This window comes from Phallusia mammillata, chromosome 6 (genome assembly GCF_965637545.1).
Source record: "Phallusia mammillata chromosome 6, kaPhaMamm4.hap1.1, whole genome shotgun sequence".
NCBI lineage: Eukaryota > Metazoa > Chordata > Ascidiacea > Phlebobranchia > Ascidiidae > Phallusia > Phallusia mammillata.
The window spans coordinates 12992179-13014634 of record NC_137257.1 but is presented as its reverse complement, the minus strand read 5'-3'; the positions used below and the strand labels follow the sequence as shown (position 1 = coordinate 13014634).

The window sequence follows — 22456 nt, the reverse complement described above, 5'->3', positions numbered from 1 at the left end:
TCTGATACGAATTCGAAACGCAAAGTTTAAACGCGGCACTTGAAAAACACGTTGACTTCTTAAACTTGTTTTCTGTCAAAGTTACGTATATAATGGTTGGCTGATAGTCCACACCATCGAACTTCTTGAATAAAACAACAAATATTTGTTGAAAAGAAACAATGCAAAACAAATTGATGAATACCACCCCGGATGTAGCAGTTTATCTCCTTAGCATGGTAAGTTGTACACAAGTGTTACGGCAAAATTAACTAAATTACTTGACCACTTTCATATTGTTGTCAATCTTAACTTTGAACAAACTGTTTTTACGAACGTAATCTTTTTTCGCAGGCTCTTGATGAAACGTTGAAGGTCGAACTGGTGAGCAAAAGAAAAATCCAAAGAGCTTATTCCTGTCCCAGGAATCGGTTACGCAATAGGTTCAATAACAGTTTTGTGTCAAAGCGGGGTGCTGTAATTTCGAAAAAGCGCTCTCGCACCGAAGACGATGACAATAATTGCTCGCTAACTGATGAGTCTCATTTAAACTCTCATGAAAATGAAACCTTTCAATCAACGAAACGAGCAAGAAAATCATTCAGCAGCCCAACTAATGTTGTTCACTGTTACAGAGGAAAGGCAGCGGTACCGCTTGCAAGAAAAACGGCTTTTAAACCTATATCGGACATTGAATCATCTTCCAAATCTACTCGTTCTTGTTCTTCCCTTGTTTCTCAAGTCCTCAGAACGCAACATGGCCGCCATTGTCGACAAATGCTAACAGCAGTGTAATAGAACACTGGTAACTTCAAGACCATATGAAAGACATATTTTACTCATTAAAGATATGCGTTGAAATATATATAGATGTTTTCATCAAGTTTGTTCCATCGCGTTGATGTACTTTCGCAATTACCTTCTTTTTGTGGCTTTTTCGTGTCTTCGTCTTCAAGCAGTCATGTGCTTATTTTCATCACTTGCAATAAAGCAAAATATTAAACTAGTGCACATCATTTTTTTGATTTCAGACATTGTTGCACAAAACTTTGAGGTTTCTCAAGGAATCTGTTCAAACCAGAAAAAGCATGTTAGTAATGGATTTTTGTACTTTTTTGGCGTTGAAAGTCAACTGTTGTCAACTAAAATCTCACAGATAATGCAGAAAAAATACCAAACGCTCCCAGTCGGGGAATCGAACCCCGGTCTCCCGCGTGACAGGCGGGGATACTTACCACTATACTAACGAGGACATGAAACATGTTGTTAATTATTGGAATGTCAATTCTGAAGAAATGTTTTTCGCAAACATAAACAAAACTTAAAACGTTAGTTAATCACTATAAGCGTACCACGCTAACTTTGAAGAGCGGATTTTTTCTGATAAGCAGTCTTATCTCATTAAACAAAATAAATGTCTGATACGAATTCGAAACGCAAAGTTTAAACGCGGCACTTGAAAAACACGTTGACTTCTTAAACTTGTTTTCTGTCAAAGTTACGTATATAATGGTTGGCTGATAGTCCACACCATCGAACTTCTTGAATAAAACAACAACTATTTGTTGAAAAGAAACAATGCAAAACAAATTGATGAATACCACCCCGGATGTAGCAGTTTATCTCCTTAGCATGGTAAGTTGTACACAAGTGTTACGGCAAAATTAACTAAATTACTTGACCACTTTCATATTGTTGTCAATCTTAACTTTGAACAAACTGTTTTTACGAACGTAATCTTTTTTCGCAGGCTCTTGATGAAACGTTGAAGGTCGAACTGGTGAGCAAAAGAAAAATCCAAAGAGCTTATTCCTGTCCCAGGAATCGGTTACGCAATAGGTTCAATAACAGTTTTGTGTCAAAGCGGGGTGCTGTAATTTCGAAAAAGCGCTCTCGCACCGAAGACGATGACAATAATTGCTCGCTAACTGATGAGTCTCATTTAAACTCTCATGAAAATGAAACCTTTCAATCAACGAAACGAGCAAGAAAATCATTCAGCAGCCCAACTAATGTTGTTCACTGTTACAGAGGAAAGGCAGCGGTACCGCTTGCAAGAAAAACGGCTTTTAAACCTATATCGGACATTGAATCATCTTCCAAATCTACTCGTTCTTGTTCTTCCCTTGTTTCTCAAGTCCTCAGAACGCAACATGGCCGCCATTGTCGACAAATGCTAACAGCAGTGTAATAGAACACTGGTAACTTCAAGACCATATGAAAGACATATTTTACTCATTAAAGATATGCGTTGAAATATATATAGATGTTTTCATCAAGTTTGTTCCATCGCGTTGATGTACTTTCGCAATTACCTTCTTTTTGTGGCTTTTTCGTGTCTTCGTCTTCAAGCAGTCATGTGCTTATTTTCATCACTTGCAATAAAGCAAAATATTAAACTAGTGCACATCATTTTTCTGATTTCAGACATTCTTGCACAAAACTTTGAGGTTTCTCAAGGAATCTGTTCAAACCAGAAAAAGCATGTTAGTAATGCATTTTTGTACTTTTTTGGCGTTGAAAGTCAACTGTTGTCAACTAAAATCTCACAGATAATGCAGAAAAAATAACAAACGCTCCCCGCCGGGGAATCGAACACCGGTCTCACGCGTGACAGGCGGGGATACTTACCACTATACTAACGAGGACATGAAACATGTTGTTAATTATTGGAATGTCAATTCTGAAGAAATGTTTTTCGCAAACATAAACAAAACTTAAAACGTTAGTTAATCACTATAAGCGTACCACGCTAACTTTGAAGAGCGGACTTTTTCTGATAAGCAGTCTTATCTCATTAAACAAAATAAATGTCTGATACGAAGTCGAAACGCAAAGTTTAAACGCGGCACTTGAAAAACACGTTGACTTCTTAAACTTTTTTTCTGGCAAAGTTCCGTATATAATGGTTGGCTGATAGTCCACACCATCGAACTTCTTGAATAAAACAACAACTATTTGTTGAAAAGAAACAATGCAAAACAAATTGATGAATACCACCCCGGATGTAGCAGTTTATCTCCTTAGCATGGTAAGTTGTACACAAGTGTTACGGCAAAATTAACTAAATTACTTGACCACTTTCATATTGTTGTCAATCTTAACTTTGAACAAACTGTTTTTACGAACGTAATCTTTTTTCGCAGGCTCTTGATGAAACGTTGAAGGTCGAACTGGTGAGCAAAAGAAAAATCCAAAGAGCTTATTCCTGTCCCAGGAATCGGTTACGCAATAGGTTCGATAACAGTTTTGTGTCAAAGCGGGGTGCTGTAATTTCGAAAAAGCGCTCTCGCACCGAAGACGATGACAATAATTGCTCGCTAACTGATGAGTCTCATTTAAACTCTCATGAAAATGAAACCTTTCAATCAACGAAACGAGCAAGAAAATCATTCAGCAGCCCAACTAATGTTGTTCACTGTTACAGAGGAAAGGCAGCGGTACCGCTTGCAAGAAAAACGGCTTTTAAACCTATATCGGACATTCAATCATCTTCCAAATCTACTCGTTCTTGTTCTTCCCTTGTTTCTCAAGTCCTCAGAACGCAACATGGCCGCCATTGTCGACAAATGCTAACAGCAGTGTAATAGAACACTGGTAACTTCAAGACCATATGAAAGACATATTTTACTTATTAAAGATATGCGTTGAAATAGATACAACTTAGATGTTTTCATCAAGTTTGTTCCATCGCGTTGATGTACTTTCGCAATTACCTTCTTTTTGTGGCTTTTTCGTGTCTTCGTCTTCAAGCAGTCATGTGCTTATTTTCATCACTTGCAATAAAGCAAAATATTAAACTAGTGCACATCATTTTTCTGATTTCAGACATTGTTGCACAAAACTTTGAGGTTTCTCAAGGAATCTGTTCAAACCAGAAAAAGCATGTTAGTAATGCATTTTTGTACTTTTTTGGCGTTGAAAGTCAACTGTTGTCAACTAAAATCTCACAGATAATGCAGAAAAAATAACAAACGCTCCCCGCCGGGGAATCGAACACCGGTCTCACGCGTGACAGGCGGGGATACTTACCACTATACTAACGAGGACATGAAACATGTTGTTAATTATTGGAATGTCAATTGTGAAGAAATGTTTTTCGCAAACATAAACAGAACTTAAAACGTTAGTTAATCACTATAAGCGTACCACGCTAACTTTGAAGAGCGGACTTTTTCTGATAAGCAGTCTTATCTCATTAAACAAAATAAATGTCTGATACGAAGTCGAAACGCAAAGTTTAAACGCGGCACTTGAAAAACACGTTGACTTCTTAAACTTTTTTTCTGGCAAAGTTACGTATATAATGGTTGGCTGATAGTCCACACCATCGAACTTCTTGAATAAAACAACAACTATTTGTTGAAAAGAAACAATGCAAAACAATTTGATGAATACCACCCCGGATGTAGCAGTTTATCTCCTTAGCATGGTAAGTTGTACACAAGTGTTACGGCAAAATTAACTAAATTACTTGACCACTTTCATATTGTTGTCAATCTTAACTTTGAACAAACTGTTTTTACGAACGTAATCTTTTTTCGCAGGCTCTTGATGAAACGTTGAAGGTCGAACTGGTGAGCAAAAGAAAAATCCAAAGAGCTTATTCCTGTCCCAGGAATCGGTTACGCAATAGGTTCGATAACAGTTTTGTGTCAAAGCGGGGTGCTGTAATTTCGAAAAAGCGCTCTCGCACCGAAGACGATGACAATAATTGCTCGCTAACTGATGAGTCTCATTTAAACTCTCATGAAAATGAAACCTTTCAATCAACGAAACGAGCAAGAAAATCATTCAGCAGCCCAACTAATGTTGTTCACTGTTACATAGGAAAGGCAGCGGTACCGCTTGCAAGAAAAACGGCTTTTAAACCTATATCGGACATTGAATCATCTTCCAAATCTACTCGTTCTTGTTCTTCCCTTGTTTCTCAAGTCCTCAGAACGCAACATGGCCGCCATTGTCGACAAATGCTAACAGCAGTGTAATAGAACACTGGTAACTTCAAGAGCATATGAAAGACATATTTTACTTATTAAAGATATGCGTTGAAATATATATAGATGTTTTCATCAAGTTTGTTCCATCGCGTTGATGTACTTTCGCAATTACCTTCTTTTTGTGTCTTTTTCGTGTCTTCGTCTTCAAGCAGTCATGTGCTTATTTTCATCACTTGCAATAAAGCAAAATATTAAACTAGTGCACATCATTTTTTTGATTTCAGACATTGTTGCACAAAACTTTGAGGTTTCTCAAGGAATCTGTTCAAACCAGAAAAAGCATGTTAGTAATGGATTTTTGTACTTTTTTGGCGTTGAAAGTCAACTGTTGTCAACTAAAATCTCACAGATAATGCAGAAAAAATAACAAACGCTCCCCGTCGGGGAATCGAACCCCGGTCTCCCGCGTGACAGGCGGGGATACTTACCACTATACTAACGAGGACATGAAACATGTTGTTAATTATTGGAATATCAATTCTGAAGAAATGTTTTTCGCAAACATAAACAAAACTTAAAACGTTAGTTAATCACTATAAGCGTACCACGCTAACTTTGAAGAGCGGATTTTTTCTGATAAGCAGTCTTATCTCATTAAACAAAATAAATGTCTGATACGAAGTCGAAACGCAAAGTTTAAACGCGGCACTTGAAAAACACGTTGACTTCTTAAACTTTTTTTCTGGCAAAGTTACGTATATAATGGTTGGCTGATAGTCCACACCATCGAACTTCTTGAATAAAACAACAACTATTTGTTGAAAAGAAACAATGCAAAACAAATTGATGAATACCACCCCGGATGTAGCAGTTTATCTCCTTAGCATGGTAAGTTGTACACAAGTGTTACGGCAAAATTAACTAAATTACTTGACCACTTTCATATTGTTGTCAATCTTAACTTTGAACAAACTGTTTTTACGAACGTAATCTTTTTTCGCAGGCTCTTGATGAAACGTTGAAGGTCGAACTGGTGAGCAAAAGAAAAATCCAAAGAGCTTATTCCTGTCCCAGGAATCGGTTACGCAATAGGTTCGATAACAGTTTTGTGTCAAAGCGGGGTGCTGTAATTTCGAAAAAGCGCTCTCGCACCGAAGACGATGACAATAATTGCTCGCTAACTGATGAGTCTCATTTAAACTCTCATGAAAATGAAACCTTTCAATCAACGAAACGAGCAAGAAAATCATTCAGCAGCCCAACTAATGTTGTTCACTGTTACACAGGAAAGGCAGCGGTACCGCTTGCAAGAAAAACGGCTTTTAAACCTATATCGGACATTGAATCATCTTCCAAATCTACTCGTTCTTGTTCTTCCCTTGTTTCTCAAGTCCTCAGAACGCAACATGGCCGCCATTGTCGACAAATGCTAACAGCAGTGTAATAGAACACTGGTAACTTCAAGAGCATATGAAAGACATATTTTACTTATTAAAGATATGCGTTGAAATATATACAACTTAGATGTTTTCATCAAGTTTGTTCCATCGCGTTGATGTACTTTCGCAATTACCTTCTTTTTGTGGCTTTTTCGTGTCTTCGTCTTCAAGCAGTCATGTGCTTATTTTCATCACTTGCAATAAAGCAAAATATTAAACTAGTGCACATCATTTTTCTGATTTCAGACATTGTTGCACAAAACTTTGAGGTTTCTCAAGAAATCTGTTCAAACCAGAAAAAGCATGTAGTAATGCATTTTTGTACTTTTTTGGCGTTGAAAGTCAACTGTTGTCAACTAAAATCTCACAGATAATGCAGAAAAAATACCAAACGCTCCCCGTCGGGGAATCGAAGCCCGGTCTCCCGCGTGACAGGCGGGGATACTTACCACTATACTAACGAGGACATGAAACATGTTGTTAATTATTGGAATGTCAATTCTGAAGAAATGTTTTTCGCAAACATAAACAAAACTTAAAACGTTAGTTAATCACTATAAGCGTACCACGCTAACTTTGAAGAGCGGACTTTTTCTGATAAGCAGTCTTATCTCATTAAACAAAATAAATGTCTGATACGAAGTCGAAACGCAAAGTTTAAACGCGGCACTTGAAAAACACGTTGACTTCTTAAACTTGTTTTCTGGCAAAGTTACGTATATAATGGTTGGCTGATAGTCCACACCATCGAACTTCTTGAATAAAACAACAACTATTTGTTGAAAAGAAACAATGCAAAACAAATTGATGAATACCACCCCGGATGTAGCAGTTTATCTCCTTAGCATGGTAAGTTGTACACAAGTGTTACGGCAAAATTAACTAAATTACTTGACCACTTTCATATTGTTGTCAATCTTAACTTTGAACAAACTGTTTTTACGAACGTAATCTTTTTTCGCAGGCTCTTGATGAAACGTTGAAGGTCGAACTGGTGAGCAAAAGAAAAATCCAAAGAGCTTATTCCTGTCCCAGGAATCGGTTACGCAATAGGTTCGATAACAGTTTTGTGTCAAAGCGGGGTGCTGTAATTTCGAAAAAGCGCTCTCGCACCGAAGACGATGACAATAATTGCTCGCTAACTGATGAGTCTCATTTAAACTCTCATGAAAATGAAACCTTTCAATCAACGAAACGAGCAAGAAAATCATTCAGCAGCCCATCTAATGTTGTTCACTGTTACATAGGAATCGGTTACGCAATAGGTTCGATAACAGTTTTGTGTCAAAGCGGGGTGCTGTAATTTCGAAAAAGCGCTCTCGCACCGAAGACGATGACGATAATTGCTCGCTAACTGATGAGTCTCATTTAAACTCTCATGAAAATGTAACCTTTCAATCAACGAAACGAGCAAGAAAATCATTCAGCAGCCCAACTAATGTTGGTCACTGTTACAGAGGAAAGGCAGCGGTACCGCTTGCAAGAAAAACGGCTTTTAAACCTATATCGGACATTGAATCATCTTCCAAATCTACTCGTTCTTGTTCTTCCCTTGTTTCTCAAGTCCTCAGAACGCAACATGGCCGCCATTGTCGACAAATGCTAACAGCAGTGTAATAGAACACTGGTAACTTCAAGAGCATATGAAAGACATATTTTACTTATTAAAGATATGCGTTGAAATATATATAGATGTTTTCATCAAGTTTGTTCCATCGCGTTGATGTACTTTCGCAATTACCTTCTTTTTGTGGCTTTTTCGTGTCTTCGTCTTCAAGCAGTCATGTGCTTATTTTCATCACTTGCAATAAAGCAAAATATTAAACTAGTGCACATCATTTTTCTGATTTCAGACATTCTTGCACAAAACTTTGAGGTTTCTCAAGGAATCTGTTCAAACCAGAAAAAGCATGTTAGTAATGGATTTTTGTACTTTTTTGGCGTTGAAAGTCAACTGTTGTCAACTAAAATCTCACAGATAATGCAGAAAAAATACCAAACGCTCCCCGTCGGGGAATCGAAGCCCGGTCTCCCGCGTGACAGGCGGGGATACTTACCACTATACTAACGAGGACATGAAACATGTTGTTAATTATTGGAATGTCAATTCTGAAGAAATGTTTTTCGCAAACATAAACAAAACTTAAAACGTTAGTTAATCACTATAAGCGTACCACGCTAACTTTGAAGAGCGGACTTTTTCTGATAAGCAGTCTTATCTCATTAAACAAAATAAATGTCTGATACGAAGTCGAAACGCAAAGTTTAAACGCGGCACTTGAAAAACACGTTGACTTCTTAAACTTTTTTTCTGGCAAAGTTACGTATATAATGGTTGGCTGATAGTCCACACCATCGAACTTCTTGAATAAAACAACAACTATTTGTTGAAAAGAAACAATGCAAAACAATTTGATGAATACCACCCCGGATGTAGCAGTTTATCTCCTTAGCATGGTAAGTTGTACACAAGTGTTACGGCAAAATTAACTAAATTACTTGACCACTTTCATATTGTTGTCAATCTTAACTTTGAACAAACTGTTTTTACGAACGTAATCTTTTTTCGCAGGCTCTTGATGAAACGTTGAAGGTCGAACTGGTGAGCAAAAGAAAAATCCAAAGAGCTTATTCCTGTCCCAGGAATCGGTTACGCAATAGGTTCGATAACAGTTTTGTGTCAAAGCGGGGTGCTGTAATTTCGAAAAAGCGCTCTCGCACCGAAGACGATGACGATAATTGCTCGCTAACTGATGAGTCTCATTTAAACTCTCATGAAAATGAAACCTTTCAATCAACGAAACGAGCAAGAAAATCATTCAGCAGCCCAACTAATGTTGGTCACTGTTACAGAGGAAAGGCAGCGGTACCGCTTGCAAGAAAAACGGCTTTTAAACCTATATCGGACATTGAATCATCTTCCAAATCTACTCGTACTTGTTCTTCCCTTGTTTCTCAAGTCCTCAGAACGCAACATGGCCGCCATTGTCGACAAATGCTAACAGCAGTGTAATAGAACACTGGTAACTTCAAGAGCATATGAAAGACATATTTTACTTATTAAAGATATGCGTTGAAATATATATAGATGTTTTCATCAAGTTTGTTCCATCGCGTTGATGTACTTTCGCAATTACCTTCTTTTTGTGGCTTTTTCGTGTCTTCGTCTTCAAGCAGTCATGTGCTTATTTTCATCACTTGCAATAAAGCAAAATATTAAACTAGTGCACATCATTTTTCTGATTTCAGACATTCTTGCACAAAACTTTGAGGTTTCTCAAGGAATCTGTTCAAACCAGAAAAAGCATGTTAGTAATGGATTTTTGTACTTTTTTGGCGTTGAAAGTCAACTGTTGTCAACTAAAATCTCACAGATAATGCAGAAAAAATACCAAACGCTCCCCGTCGGGGAATCGAACCCCGGTCTCCCGCGTGACAGGCGGGGATACTTACCACTATACTAACGAGGACATGAAACATGTTGTTAATTATTGGAATGTCAATTCTGAAGAAATGTTTTTCGCAAACATAAACAAAACTTAAAACGTTAGTTAATCACTATAAGCGTACCACGCTAACTTTGAAGAGCGGACTTTTTCTGATAAGCAGTCTTATCTCATTAAACAAAGTAAATGTCTGATACGAAGTCGAACCGCAAAGTTTAAACGCGGCACTTGAAAAACACGTTGACTTCTTAAACTTTTTTTCTGGCAAAGTTACGTAAATAATGGTTGGCTGATAGTCCACACCATCGAACTTCTTGAATAAAACAACAACTATTTGTTGAAAAGAAACAATGCAAAACAAATTGATGAATACCACCCCGGATGTAGCAGTTTATCTCCTTAGCATGGTAAGTTGTACACAAGTGTTACGGCAAAATTAACTAAATTACTTGACCACTTTCATATTGTTGTCAATCTTAACTTTGAACAAACTGTTTTTACGAACGTAATCTTTTTTCGCAGGCTCTTGATGAAACGTTGAAGGTCGAACTGGTGAGCAAAAGAAAAATCCAAAGAGCTTATTCCTGTCCCAGGAATCGGTTACGCAATAGGTTCGATAACAGTTTTGTGTCAAAGCGGGGTGCTGTAATTTCGAAAAAGCGCTCTCGCACCGAAGACGATGACGATAATTGCTCGCTAACTGATGAGTCTCATTTAAACTCTCATGAAAATGAAACCTTTCAATCAACGAAACGAGCAAGAAAATCATTCAGCAGCCCAACTAATGTTGTTCACTGTTACAGAGGAAAGGCAGCGGTACCGCTTGCAAGAAAAACGGCTTTTAAACCTATATCGGACATTGAATCATCTTCCAAATCTACTCGTTCTTGTTCTTCCCTTGTTTCTCAAGTCCTCAGAACGCAACATGGCCGCCATTGTCGAGAAATGCTAACAGCAGTGTAATAGAACACTGGTAACTTCAAGAGCATATGAAAGACATATTTTACTTATTAAAGATATGCGTTGAAATATATATAGATGTTTTCATCAAGTTTGTTCCATCGCGTTGATGTACTTTCGCAATTACCTTCTTTTTGTGGCTTTTTCGTGTCTTCGTCTTCAAGCAGTCATGTGCTTATTTTCATCACTTGCAATAAAGCAAAATATTAAACTAGTGCACATCATTTTTCTGATTTCAGACATTCTTGCACAAAACTTTGAGGTTTCTCAAGGAATCTGTTCAAACCAGAAAAAGCATGTTAGTAATGGATTTTTGTACTTTTTTGGCGTTGAAAGTCAACTGTTGTCAACTAAAATCTCACAGATAATGCAGAAAAAATACCAAACGCTCCCCGTCGGGGAATCGAACCCCGGTCTCCCGCGTGACAGGCGGGGATACTTACCACTATACTAACGAGGACATGAAACATGTTGTTAATTATTGGAATGTCAATTCTGAAGAAATGTTTTTCGCAAACATAAACAAAACTTAAAACGTTAGTTAATCACTATAAGCGTACCACGCTAACTTTGAAGAGCGGACTTTTTCTGATAAGCAGTCTTATCTCATTAAACAAAGTAAATGTCTGATACGAAGTCGAACCGCAAAGTTTAAACGCGGCACTTGAAAAACACGTTGACTTCTTAAACTTTTTTTCTGGCAAAGTTACGTAAATAATGGTTGGCTGATAGTCCACACCATCGAACTTCTTGAATAAAACAACAACTATTTGTTGAAAAGAAACAATGCAAAACAAATTGATGAATACCACCCCGGATGTAGCAGTTTATCTCCTTAGCATGGTAAGTTGTACACAAGTGTTACGGCAAAATTAACTAAATTACTTGACCACTTTCATATTGTTGTCAATCTTAACTTTGAACAAACTGTTTTTACGAACGTAATCTTTTTTCGCAGGCTCTTGATGAAACGTTGAAGGTCGAACTGGTGAGCAAAAGAAAAATCCAAAGAGCTTATTCCTGTCCTATGTAATGGTTCGGAACGAGATTTTTTTTTGTAACAAAATTTTTGTTAGCATAGGTAAAGGTTTCTAACGACCACATAATGTTACAATTTTTGTTCGGAACATATTTTTTCAAGTCAACGAAAAACCGTTAGGTGGAGGTAGAGGTCTGCAAATTTTAGCATGCACAGCCAAATTAATTTTATGTGTTTATTAGTTCGGAATTTTGATGAAGTGAAAGTTTTCAGTGGGAAAATGGGGCTTAGGGATTCAACAACAATGTTGCAAAAGAACATTGGAAACATTCAATAGTAAAATGGGGCTTAGGGCTTCAACAACATTGTTGCAAAAAGAACATTGGAAACATTCAATAGCAAAATGGGGCTTAGGGCTTCAACAACAAAGTTGCAAAAAGAGCATGCAGCGATGAAAATAAATGATTAATAACAAAAAGGGAAGTGAACACCAAACATTGGAAACGTTCAATAGTAAAATGGGGCTTAGGGCTTCAACAACAAAGTTGCAAAAAGAGCATGCAGCGATGAAAATCAATGATTATGTACAAAAAAAGGGAAGTGAACACCAAACATTGGAAACGTTCAATAGTAACATAGGGCTTAGGGCTTCAACAACATTGTTGCAAAAAGAACATATAGCGATGAAAATCAATGATTATGTACAAAAAAGGGAAGTGAACACCAAACATTGGAAACGTTCAATAGTAAAATGGGGCTTAGGGCTTCAACAACATTGTTGCAAAAAGAACATTGGAAACATTCAATATTAAAATGGGGTTTGGGGCTCCAACGACAAAGTTGCAAAAAGAACATTGGAATCATTCAATATTAAAATTGGGCTTCGGGCTTCAACGACATTGTTGCAAAAAGAACATACAGCGATGAAAATAAATGATTATGTACAAAAAAAGGGAAGTGAACACCGAACATTGGAAACATTCAATAGTAAAATGGGGCTTAGGGCTTCAACAACATTGTTGCAAAAAGAACATACAGCGATGAAAATAAATGATTATTTACAAAAATAATGAAAATGAACACTGAACATTGGAAACATAATAAGGTTAATGGCAATGCAAAACAGAAATGCAATGATTGTAAGTTTCCAAAATAGCTTGGGACATGTAAAATGTAAGTAAATGTATGTTTGTTTTGCAGTCAATAAGTTAGGTAATTTTAAAGCTGCATCACAGACTATCAACTACAGTGAGAAATATGAATAGAAAATATATGAATAGAAAAAAGTTATTTTACAGAAACAATGTAACTGCATGACATGTTATTTTAAATAATTTAGAAAAGTCTTCTCTTTTTTGGTGATGCTTCATATTCTGAGCTGCATTTTTCTTTAGTTGGTGTACCTGGAAGTAGACAAAAAAATATTAATATTTCTTGGAAAGATTGCAATTTTTATATTATTTCATGTACTTTTAATGGGATGTCATTAGACTGTTACAATTATCCTACTTGTATCTGGTATTAATAAGCTTTAAAAAGTTCAAGTCTAGTAAACTTACATAGCGACTATGGAATCTTTTAGCTTAATAAAACAGCTTGTCTGCTGGCCACCTCGCTTTGCATAAACCACCTTCAGGAATTTGAGAGACGTCTTTAAATTTCTTGTTGTCCAATGTTTTTAAGTCAGAGATTCGAAAAATTTGTAAACCTTCATTATCGTCCACAAACTGAACCATTATATACAATGATTCATCTGCAACATAATATAAATAATTGTAAATACACTTATAACTTCCATGACTTGGACTATAACAACTTCAATGCACTATGTTCAGAGGTAGTTCATGACAGCGATTGGTTGCAATCAAGTAAACTTGTCAGTTATTTAAATTGCATTGAAATAAATAAAATACTACAAGCAAAAAACACAAGCCTACCAGTGCTGCATTTTTGATTTTCTGACGTTGTGGTTGCGATTGTTCCTCCACTTTCTGTGACACAGTAAATGAAATTGGACAAGTATAATATTAAGTTAGTGCAAAATAAGCGTAACTCTAAAAATAACTTGACATAACAGTCAAAATTCTTGCAAAGTTTAGTTTAAAATTTCCTTCTTATGGCAGGAAGATGCTTGAGTTGTGACTCTTATGTCAAATTTATTGGCATTGCTGCTTTTGTATAATGTAATATAAAGTTAGATTACACCCCCAATGGTCGTTATGGAATGACTGTATAAGTGGCAAGCACAGCATGTACAACTAGAGTGCTTACTTATAACATGTGAATGCCTGTCTAACATTGATTGTAGTATGTAAGTCATATACATACCAGTTTCTGACGACTCCTAATCCGGTTAAGATTGAGATATACCTTCTGTACAAAACAAACAACTATTTAATATCATATTAAAACATACTTATATCATCTAGAATATAATGATGAAAAGGTTTTAACTGACCAAATTGCAAAACAGAAACTATTGAAGAAAAATCCTGTAGGGTAGTTGAAAATGAATTAGTAAACGGGTACTTACTTGAAACCACCTCCTCCATAGCCATCCTAGCTGTTTCAACAATTTCCAAAGGATGAGACAAGTCATACACCCGATTTGCCATTTCGATTGAGTGCCCCTCGGCCCTGGCAACTGCTTTTTGAACTTGTGCTGGAGCATCTCGCATTTTGGTTGTTATTACTTTTCTGACATCAGTTGCTGAAACTGCCATTTACGTTGATAGAAACCAGTTTGAGAAGCCTATTGAATGCAGTGGCTTCCATTTCAGCACCAGCAGTAACCAATGATGGAAAAGCTTGAGATTTCTCTGCCGGCTTATGTTTCAAAAAAGCCCATGCATCGTCAGATGCAACCTTGAGGTGATCATATTCAAGTTTGGACAAAACAATGCAACCATGACGATTTTGTTCTTTCTGCTTTTCAACTAAAATTGAAAAATTCCTTGGGCAGTTTCCTCTTTTCCTAACAGTTCATCTCGCCTCATTCCTCTAAATATTCCACCCCGTGACCCCTGCATCCTAGTCTGCATATAACACGACAGAAAATGTCGCCCAACAAAAGCTCCAATTGTTTTTTTTTAACTTTTGGTGTGTCGAGATACTTAAGCTCTTTCTACTTTTTTCTTTTACATATTGTTCACGTTTCTCTTTCTGTTTCTTTCTGAATTTGTGGTAGATGACGCAACGGAGCGTAGGCTTTTACAGTGACAATAAGTGCTGAATCAACAAGTTGCATATTGTTGACTCATCAATTATTGTCAAGACGTCCCATAGCTAGTTTAAAATGATTCTAAAGAATATATTCCCTTTTTTGCAACATTAGCTAAGCATTAACAAAAGTTGTAACAAAAGGTGTGTTACAAAACGATAAAATACTTTGGTTGGTAAATTATTGCTTCCATTCCAATCAAAATTACACACATCAAGGTACAATGAACATGAAACAAAACAAACACGAAACAGTAATAGATTTCATCATTTTAATAGAATACATAACACATCACTAGATAACGTACACCCATATTTTGCACATGGCTTTAAATGTATTTTTAAAAGTGATCCTTTCTGTTGTTGTTCTAATCTTTGGCAATTTCTGCAGTTCATGCTTTGATTACATCTGTCGTAGAGTAGGCTACTTGTTTTTAACCAGCGCACTTGAAACTTTTTTTCATACTTCTAAAGAAGTGAATATTTGATTGTGTACTGAGAGGAATGCAGTGTTTACAGACTATCTAGTGCTACATTAGCGAATTTTTATGTGAACAGTAATGTTATGACGTACAATATCAGCTCCAAAATTTAAGCCATAATGCAGCTGAAAAGCGCACATCGTCATCATTCGCAAGGAACTACCGTTAAAATTAAGGCGCGCTGACGTAGGCTACAGACAAGCACCATTCGGTTATAAAACACGAACGGTTTGACATAAATTCAAACGGTTTTCACTGGCCAACTCCAAATTTCACTTAGATACAGCATGCAAAGTTATAGGTCATTCCAATGAGTGAATCGGAATTCAGAAGCGTACATCGTCATTATTCGCAGGTCACGACCATGAAAATTAAGGCGCGCTGACATACAGACAAGCACCCTTCGATTACAAAACACGAACGGTTTGACATAAATTCAAACGGTTTTCACTGGTCATCTACAAATTGAAGTCAGATGCAGCGTACAAAGTTATAGGTCATTCCAATGAGTGAATCGGAATTCAGAAGCGTACATGCTCATTATTCGCAAGGAACGACCGTTAAAATTAAGGCGCGCTGACATACAGACAAGCACTTTTCGGTTATAAAGCACGAACGGTTTGACATAAATTCAAACGGTTTTCACTGGCCAACTCCAAATTGCACTCAGATACAGCATGCAAAGTCATAGGTCATTCCAATGAGTGAATCGGAAATGAGAAGCGCACATGGTCATTTTGGGCAGGTCACGACCGTTAAAAATTAAGGCGAGCTGACATACAGACAAAGACTTTTCGGTTATAAAACACGAACGGTTTGACATAAATTCAAAAGGTTTTCACTAGTCATCTACAAATTGAAGTCAGATGGAGCATACAAAGTTTCAGGTCATTCCAATGAGTGAATCGGAATTCAGAAGCGTACATGCTCATTATTCGCAAGGAACGACCGTTAAAATTAAGGCGCGCTGACATTTAGACAAGCAACTTTCGGTTATAAAACACGAACGGTTTGACATAAATTCAAACGGTTTTCACTGGCCAACTCCAAATTGCACTCAGATGCAGCATGCAAAGTTCCAGGTTATTTCAGTAAGTAAATCGGAAATGAGAAGCGTACATGCTCATTATTCGCAATGAACGACCGTTAAAATTAAGGCGCGCTGACATACAGACAAGCACTTTTCGGTTATAAAACACGAACGGTTTGACATAAATTCAAACGGTTTTCACTGGCCAACTCCAAACTGCACTCAGATACAGCATGCAAAGTTATAGGTCATTCCAATGAGGGAATCGGAAATGAGAAGCGCACATGGTCATTTTGGGCAGGCCACGACCGTTAAAAATTAAGTCGAGCTGACATACAGACAAAGACTTTTCGGTTATAAAACACGAACGGTTTGACATAAATTCAAAAGGTTTTCACTAGTCATCTACAAATTGAAGTCAGATACAGCATGCAAAGTTTCAGGTCATTCCAATAAGTGAATCGGAAATGAGAAGCGTACATCACCATTATTCGCAGGTCACGACCGTGAAAATTAAGGCGCGCTGACATACAGACAAGCAACTTTCGGTTACAAAACACGAACGGTTTGACATAAATTCAAACGGTTTACATTGGTCATCTACAAATTGCAGTCAGATGCAGCGTACAAAGTTTTAGGTCATTCCAATGAGTGAATCGGAATTCAGAAGCGTACATGCTCATTATTCGCAAGGAACGACCGTTAAAATTAAGGCGCGCTGACATATAGACAAGCAACTTTCGGTTATAAAACACGAACGGTTTGACATAAATTCAAACGGTTTTCACTGGCCAACTCCAAATTGCACTCACATACAGCATGCAAAGTTATAGGTCATTCCAATGAGGGAATCGGAAATGAGAAGCGCACATGGTCATTTTGGGCAGGTCACGACCGTTAAAAATTAAGGCGAGCTGACATACAGACAAAGACTTTTCGGTTATAAAACACGAACGGTTTGACATAAATTCAAACGGTTTTCACTAGTCATCTACAAATTGAAGTCAGATGGAGCATACAAAGTTTCAGGTCATTCCACTGAGTGAATCGGAAATGAGAAGCGCGTACATGCTCATTATTCGCGATGAACGACCGTTAAAATTAAGGCGCGCTGACATATGGACAAGCAACTTTCGGTTATAAAACACGAACGGTTTGACATAAATTCAAACGGTTTTCACTGGCCAACTCCAAACTGCACTCAGATACAGCATGCAAAGTTATAGGTCATTCCAGTAAGTGAATCGGAAATGAGAAGCGCACATGGTCATTTTGGGCAGGTCACGACCGTTAAAAATTAAGGCGAGCTGACATACAGACAAGCACCTTTCGGTTATAAAACACGAACGGTATGACATAAATTCAAACCGTTTTCACTGGCCAACTCCAAATTGCACTCAGATACAGCATGCAAAGTTATAGGTCATTCCAATGAGTGAATCGGAAATGAGAAGCGCACATGGTCATTTTGGGCAGGTCACGACCGTTAAAAATTAAGGCGCGCTGACATATAGACAAGCAACTTTCGGTTATAAAACACGAACGGTTTGACATAAATTCAAACGGTTTTCACTGGCCAACTCCAAATTGCACTCAGATACAGCATGCAAAGTTATAGGTCATTCCAATGAGTGAATCGGAATTCAGAAGCGTACATGCTCATTATTCGCAATAAACGACCGTTAAAATTAAGGCGCGCTGACATACAGACAAGCACCTTTCGGTTATAAAATACGAACGGTTTGACATAAATTCAAACGGTTTTCACTGGCCAACTCCAAATTGCACTCAGATACAGCATGCAAAGTTATAGGTCATTCCAATGAGTGAATCGGAAATGAGAAGCGCACATGGTCATTTTGGGCAGGTCACGACCGTTAAAAATTAAGGCGAGCTGACATACAGACAAAGACTTTTCGGTTATAAAACACGAACGGTTTGACATAAATTCAAACGGTTTTCACTGGCCAAATCCAAATTGCACTCAGATACAGCATGCAAAGTTCCAGGTCATTCCAGGAAGTAAATCGGAAATGAGAAGCGTACATGCTCATTATTCGCAATGAACGACCGTTAAAATTAAGGCGCGCTGACATACAGACAAAGACTTTTCGGTTATAAAACACGAACGGTTTGACATAAATTCAAACGGTTTTCACTAGTCATCTACAAATTGAAGTCAGATGGAGCATACAAGGTTTCAGGTCATTCCAATGAGTGAATCGGAATTCAGAAGCGTACATGCTCATTATTCGCAAGGAACGACCGTTAAAATTAAGGCGCGCTGACATACAGACAAGCAACTTTCGGTTATAAAACACGAACGGTTTGACATAAATTCAAACGGTTTTCACTGGTTGATTATACTAAATGTTTCTTACTTTTCAAAGCTATTATTTAAACAGACATTTAGCTAAATTTAATTTGTAAATACAAATTCTTATGTTATGAATAGAAACGATAGTAATTAAACCGTTCCTCAAACTTTCAGTCAAGGCTGTGCAATCTGCGGCCGTACGGCCACATTAGAATATATGTACTGGCGGCCGTGATGTAATTATATCTCCTTTGCCAAAACTTTTCATTTTCAAATTGCCCGAAACAGATGTTGTGTTACTGAAAAGAGTGTTACCAGCCTAGCAGTCATATGCGTCAGTCTTTTTGTAGGCCTATTGTGTGCAAACAATACGATAAAACAGCTAGTAAAAGCATCACAATATAGATTATGACGTAATAAACATTAAAACTGATCTTTATTGTGCAACTCAATCTGTTCATCAAGTTGTAAATTATTGTGATAATAAATCCGGACCCCCCCCCCTTTTCAAAAAGTTTTGCGTAAATTAAATAGGCCCAAATCGTTTACGTTTACCGCTGATAACAGGGAGTCGTTATCTCAAAGCCCTGAGCCTTCAAACTCTTGTATTCGCTTGTTATCTAATCGCAAATTGTGACGTAACAAGGGTTTAATAAGGAGTTTTATGCGCTAACAATCGGAAAGTTACGTTCCGGCCAGAATGCTGGTTGCAATTTCTTGGATATCAAACTGTTTTTGCATTTGTATTGTTTCGACCTGCCAAATACGTAATAGTTTTGTCCCAAACATTAGATCGATGTTAATCGAGTTATGTTATTAGGGTACACGGAATTTGCGACTGCCACAATTTATGCCTTCTACAGTGACCAACTTTAGTGCATTCGTGACATTGCGCAACTTAACAGTAGAATTATCGCTTTAGAAAGGCGTTCATTCCTTGAGAATCTGTTCCCCCTTCTTAAGCAACGATTTTGATAACCTGACGCTTTTGCTGAGTAAGCTAGATAGCAGCGGCAAAATCAGGAAACTACAAAGCTGTTGCAAAAATTATTTGTTCTTTCTGTCAATTGGAGTTGGTGGCAGTTTAACATGTGAATTACGTATTCAGTCTCGTGCGGTCTAGCGTGTTTGCAAAGACTTTTCGTAACAAAACTCCTTTTCAAATAGTACTTTTCGTAACAATTTTTTTTCCAGCTAACACTTTTCCGTAACAAACTATTCTTACGGCTAAAGCTTTTTGCGAGCTAAATTTATTCAAAACCGATGTGTTTTGCAACGTAAAGCATGTTTCAACAACTTATAGGATGGTTGAAGCTAACAGTTCCTGTAACAAAATTTTCTTACAGCTAACACTTTTCGTAACAAAATTTTGTTCCATCTACCACCGTAACAAAATTTTCTTACAGCTATAGCTTTTTGCGAACTCATTTTATTTGAAACCGATGATTTTCGCAACTTAAAGTATGTTTCAAACTAACACTTTTCGTAACAAAATTTTGTTCCACCTAACAGTTTGTGTAACAAAATTTTGTTCCAAATAAAAATTTTTGTAACAGAATTTTGTTTAACTAACACTTTTCGTAACAAAATTTTTTTCCAGCTAACACTTTTCGTAAAGAAATTTTGTTCCAACTATATCTTTTTGTAACCAAACTTTGTTCCAACCAACGCTTTTCCGTAACAAATTTTCTTAGAGCTTTAGCTTTTTGCGAGCTAAATTTATTCAAAACCGATGTGTTTTGCAACGTAAAGCATGTTTCAACTAACACTTTTCGTAACAAAATTTGGTTCCATCTAACACATTTCGTAACAAAATTTTGTTCCAATTAACACTTGTTGCCTCAAAATTTTGTTCCAACTAACACTTTTCGTAACAAATTTTTGTTACGGCTAACACTTTTCCGTAACAAAATTTTGTTCCAACTAACACTTTTCGTAAAAATTTTGTTCCAGCTAACACTTTTCGTAACAAAATTTTGTTCCAACTAACACTTTCCGTAACAAAATTTTGTTACGGCTAAAGCTTTTTGCGAGCTAAATTCGTTTAAAACCGATGATTTTTCGTTTAAAACCGATGAACTTAAAGTATGTTTCAAACTAACCCTTTTTGTAACAAAATTTTGTTCCAATTAACACTTGTTGCCTCAAAATTTTGTTCCAACTAACACTTTTACGTAACAAATTTTCTTAGAGCTTTAGCGTTTTGCGAGCTAAATCTATTGAAAACCGATTATTTTCGCAACTTAAAGTATGTTTCAAACTAACACTTTTCGTAACAAAATTTTGTTACAGCTAACACTTTCCGTAACAAAATTTTGTTCCAGCTAACACTTTTCGCAACAAAATTTTCTTTCAACTAACACTTGTTGCCTCAAAATTTTGTTCCATCTAACAATTTTTCGTAACAAATTTCCTTAGAGATCTAGCGTTTTGCGAGCTAAATTGATTGAAAACCGATGATTTTCGCAACTTAAAGTATGTTTCAAACTAACACTTTTCGTAACAAAATTTTGTTACAGCTAACACTTTTCGTAACAAATTTTTGTTACGGCTAACACTTTTCCGTAACAAAATTTTGTTCCCACTAACACTTTTCGTAACAATTTTGTTCCAACTAACACTTTTCGTAACAAAATTTTGTTCCAGCTAACACTTTTCGTAACAAAATTTTTTTTCAACTAACACTTGTTGCCTCAAAATTTTGTTCCATCTAACACTTTTTCGTAACAAATTTACTTAGATATCTAGCGTTTTGCGAGCTAAATTGATTGAAAACCGATGATTTTCGCAACTTAAAGTATGTTTCAAACTAACACTTTTTTGTTACGGCTAACACTTTTCCGTAACAAAATTTTGTTCCAATTAACACTTTTCGTAACAATTTTGTTCCAACTAACACTTTTCCGTAACAAAATTTTGTTACAGCTAACACTTTTCGTAACAAAATTTTGTTCCAACTAACACTTTTCGTAACAAAATTTTGTTCCAACTAACACTTTTTCGTAACAAATTTCCTTAGATATCTAGCGTTTTGCGAGCTAAATTGATTGAAAACCGATGATTTTCGCAACTTAAAGTATGTTTCAAACTAACACTTTTTTGTTACGGCTAACACTTTTCGTAACAATTTTGTTCCAACTAACACTTTTCGTAACAATTTTGTTCCAACTAACACTTTTCCGTAACAAAATTTTGTTACAGCTATAGCTTTTTGCGAACTCAATTTATTTGAAACCGATGATTTTTGCAACTTAAAGTATGTTTCAAACTAACCCTTTTTGTAACAGAATTTTGTTCCAACTAACACTTTTCGTAACAATTTTGTTCCAACTAACACTTTTCGTAACAAAATTTTGTTCCAGCTAACACTTTTCGTAACAAAATTTTGTTCCAGCTAACACTTTTCGTAACAAAATTTTCTTTCAACTAACACTTGTTGCCTCAAAATTTTGTTCCATCTAACACTTTTTCGTAACAAATTTCCTTAGATATCTAGCGTTTTGCGAGCTAAATTGATTGAAAACCGATGATTTTCGCAACTTAAAGTATGTTTCAAACTAACACTTTTTTGTTACGGCTAACACTTTTCCGTAACAAAATTTTGTTCCAACTAACACTTTTCGTAACAATTTTGTTCCAACTAACACTTTTCCGTAACAAAATTT

The 22456-nt window shown here is 36.6% G+C and overlaps 1 protein-coding gene and 6 non-coding genes across 7 annotated transcripts in view; 1 reads left to right on the top strand and 6 right to left on the bottom strand.

The window, feature by feature from the left end:
* Nucleotides 1-13008, top strand: part of LOC145234280 (uncharacterized) — a 95461-nt gene extending 82453 nt beyond the window's left edge. The window contains exon 3 of the mRNA XM_080099026.1: nucleotides 12944-13008. Within this exon, the coding sequence (XP_079955152.1) occupies nucleotides 12944-13008 (65 nt within the window). The remainder of the gene's footprint in view (nucleotides 1-12943) is intronic.
* Nucleotides 1160-1231, bottom strand: Trnad-guc (transfer RNA aspartic acid (anticodon GUC)). The gene has a single exon. It is a non-coding gene; the product is annotated as a tRNA-Asp (tRNA).
* On the bottom strand, nucleotides 5353-5424 carry Trnad-guc (transfer RNA aspartic acid (anticodon GUC)). Its single transcript has one exon. It is a non-coding gene; the product is annotated as a tRNA-Asp (tRNA).
* Nucleotides 6753-6824, bottom strand: Trnad-guc (transfer RNA aspartic acid (anticodon GUC)). Its single transcript has one exon. It is a non-coding gene; the product is annotated as a tRNA-Asp (tRNA).
* Trnad-guc (transfer RNA aspartic acid (anticodon GUC)) lies at nucleotides 8361-8432 on the bottom strand. The gene has a single exon. It is a non-coding gene; the product is annotated as a tRNA-Asp (tRNA).
* Nucleotides 9757-9828, bottom strand: Trnad-guc (transfer RNA aspartic acid (anticodon GUC)). Its single transcript has one exon. It is a non-coding gene; the product is annotated as a tRNA-Asp (tRNA).
* Trnad-guc (transfer RNA aspartic acid (anticodon GUC)) lies at nucleotides 11153-11224 on the bottom strand. The gene has a single exon. It is a non-coding gene; the product is annotated as a tRNA-Asp (tRNA).
* Nucleotides 13009-22456: the final 9448 nt, after the last annotated feature.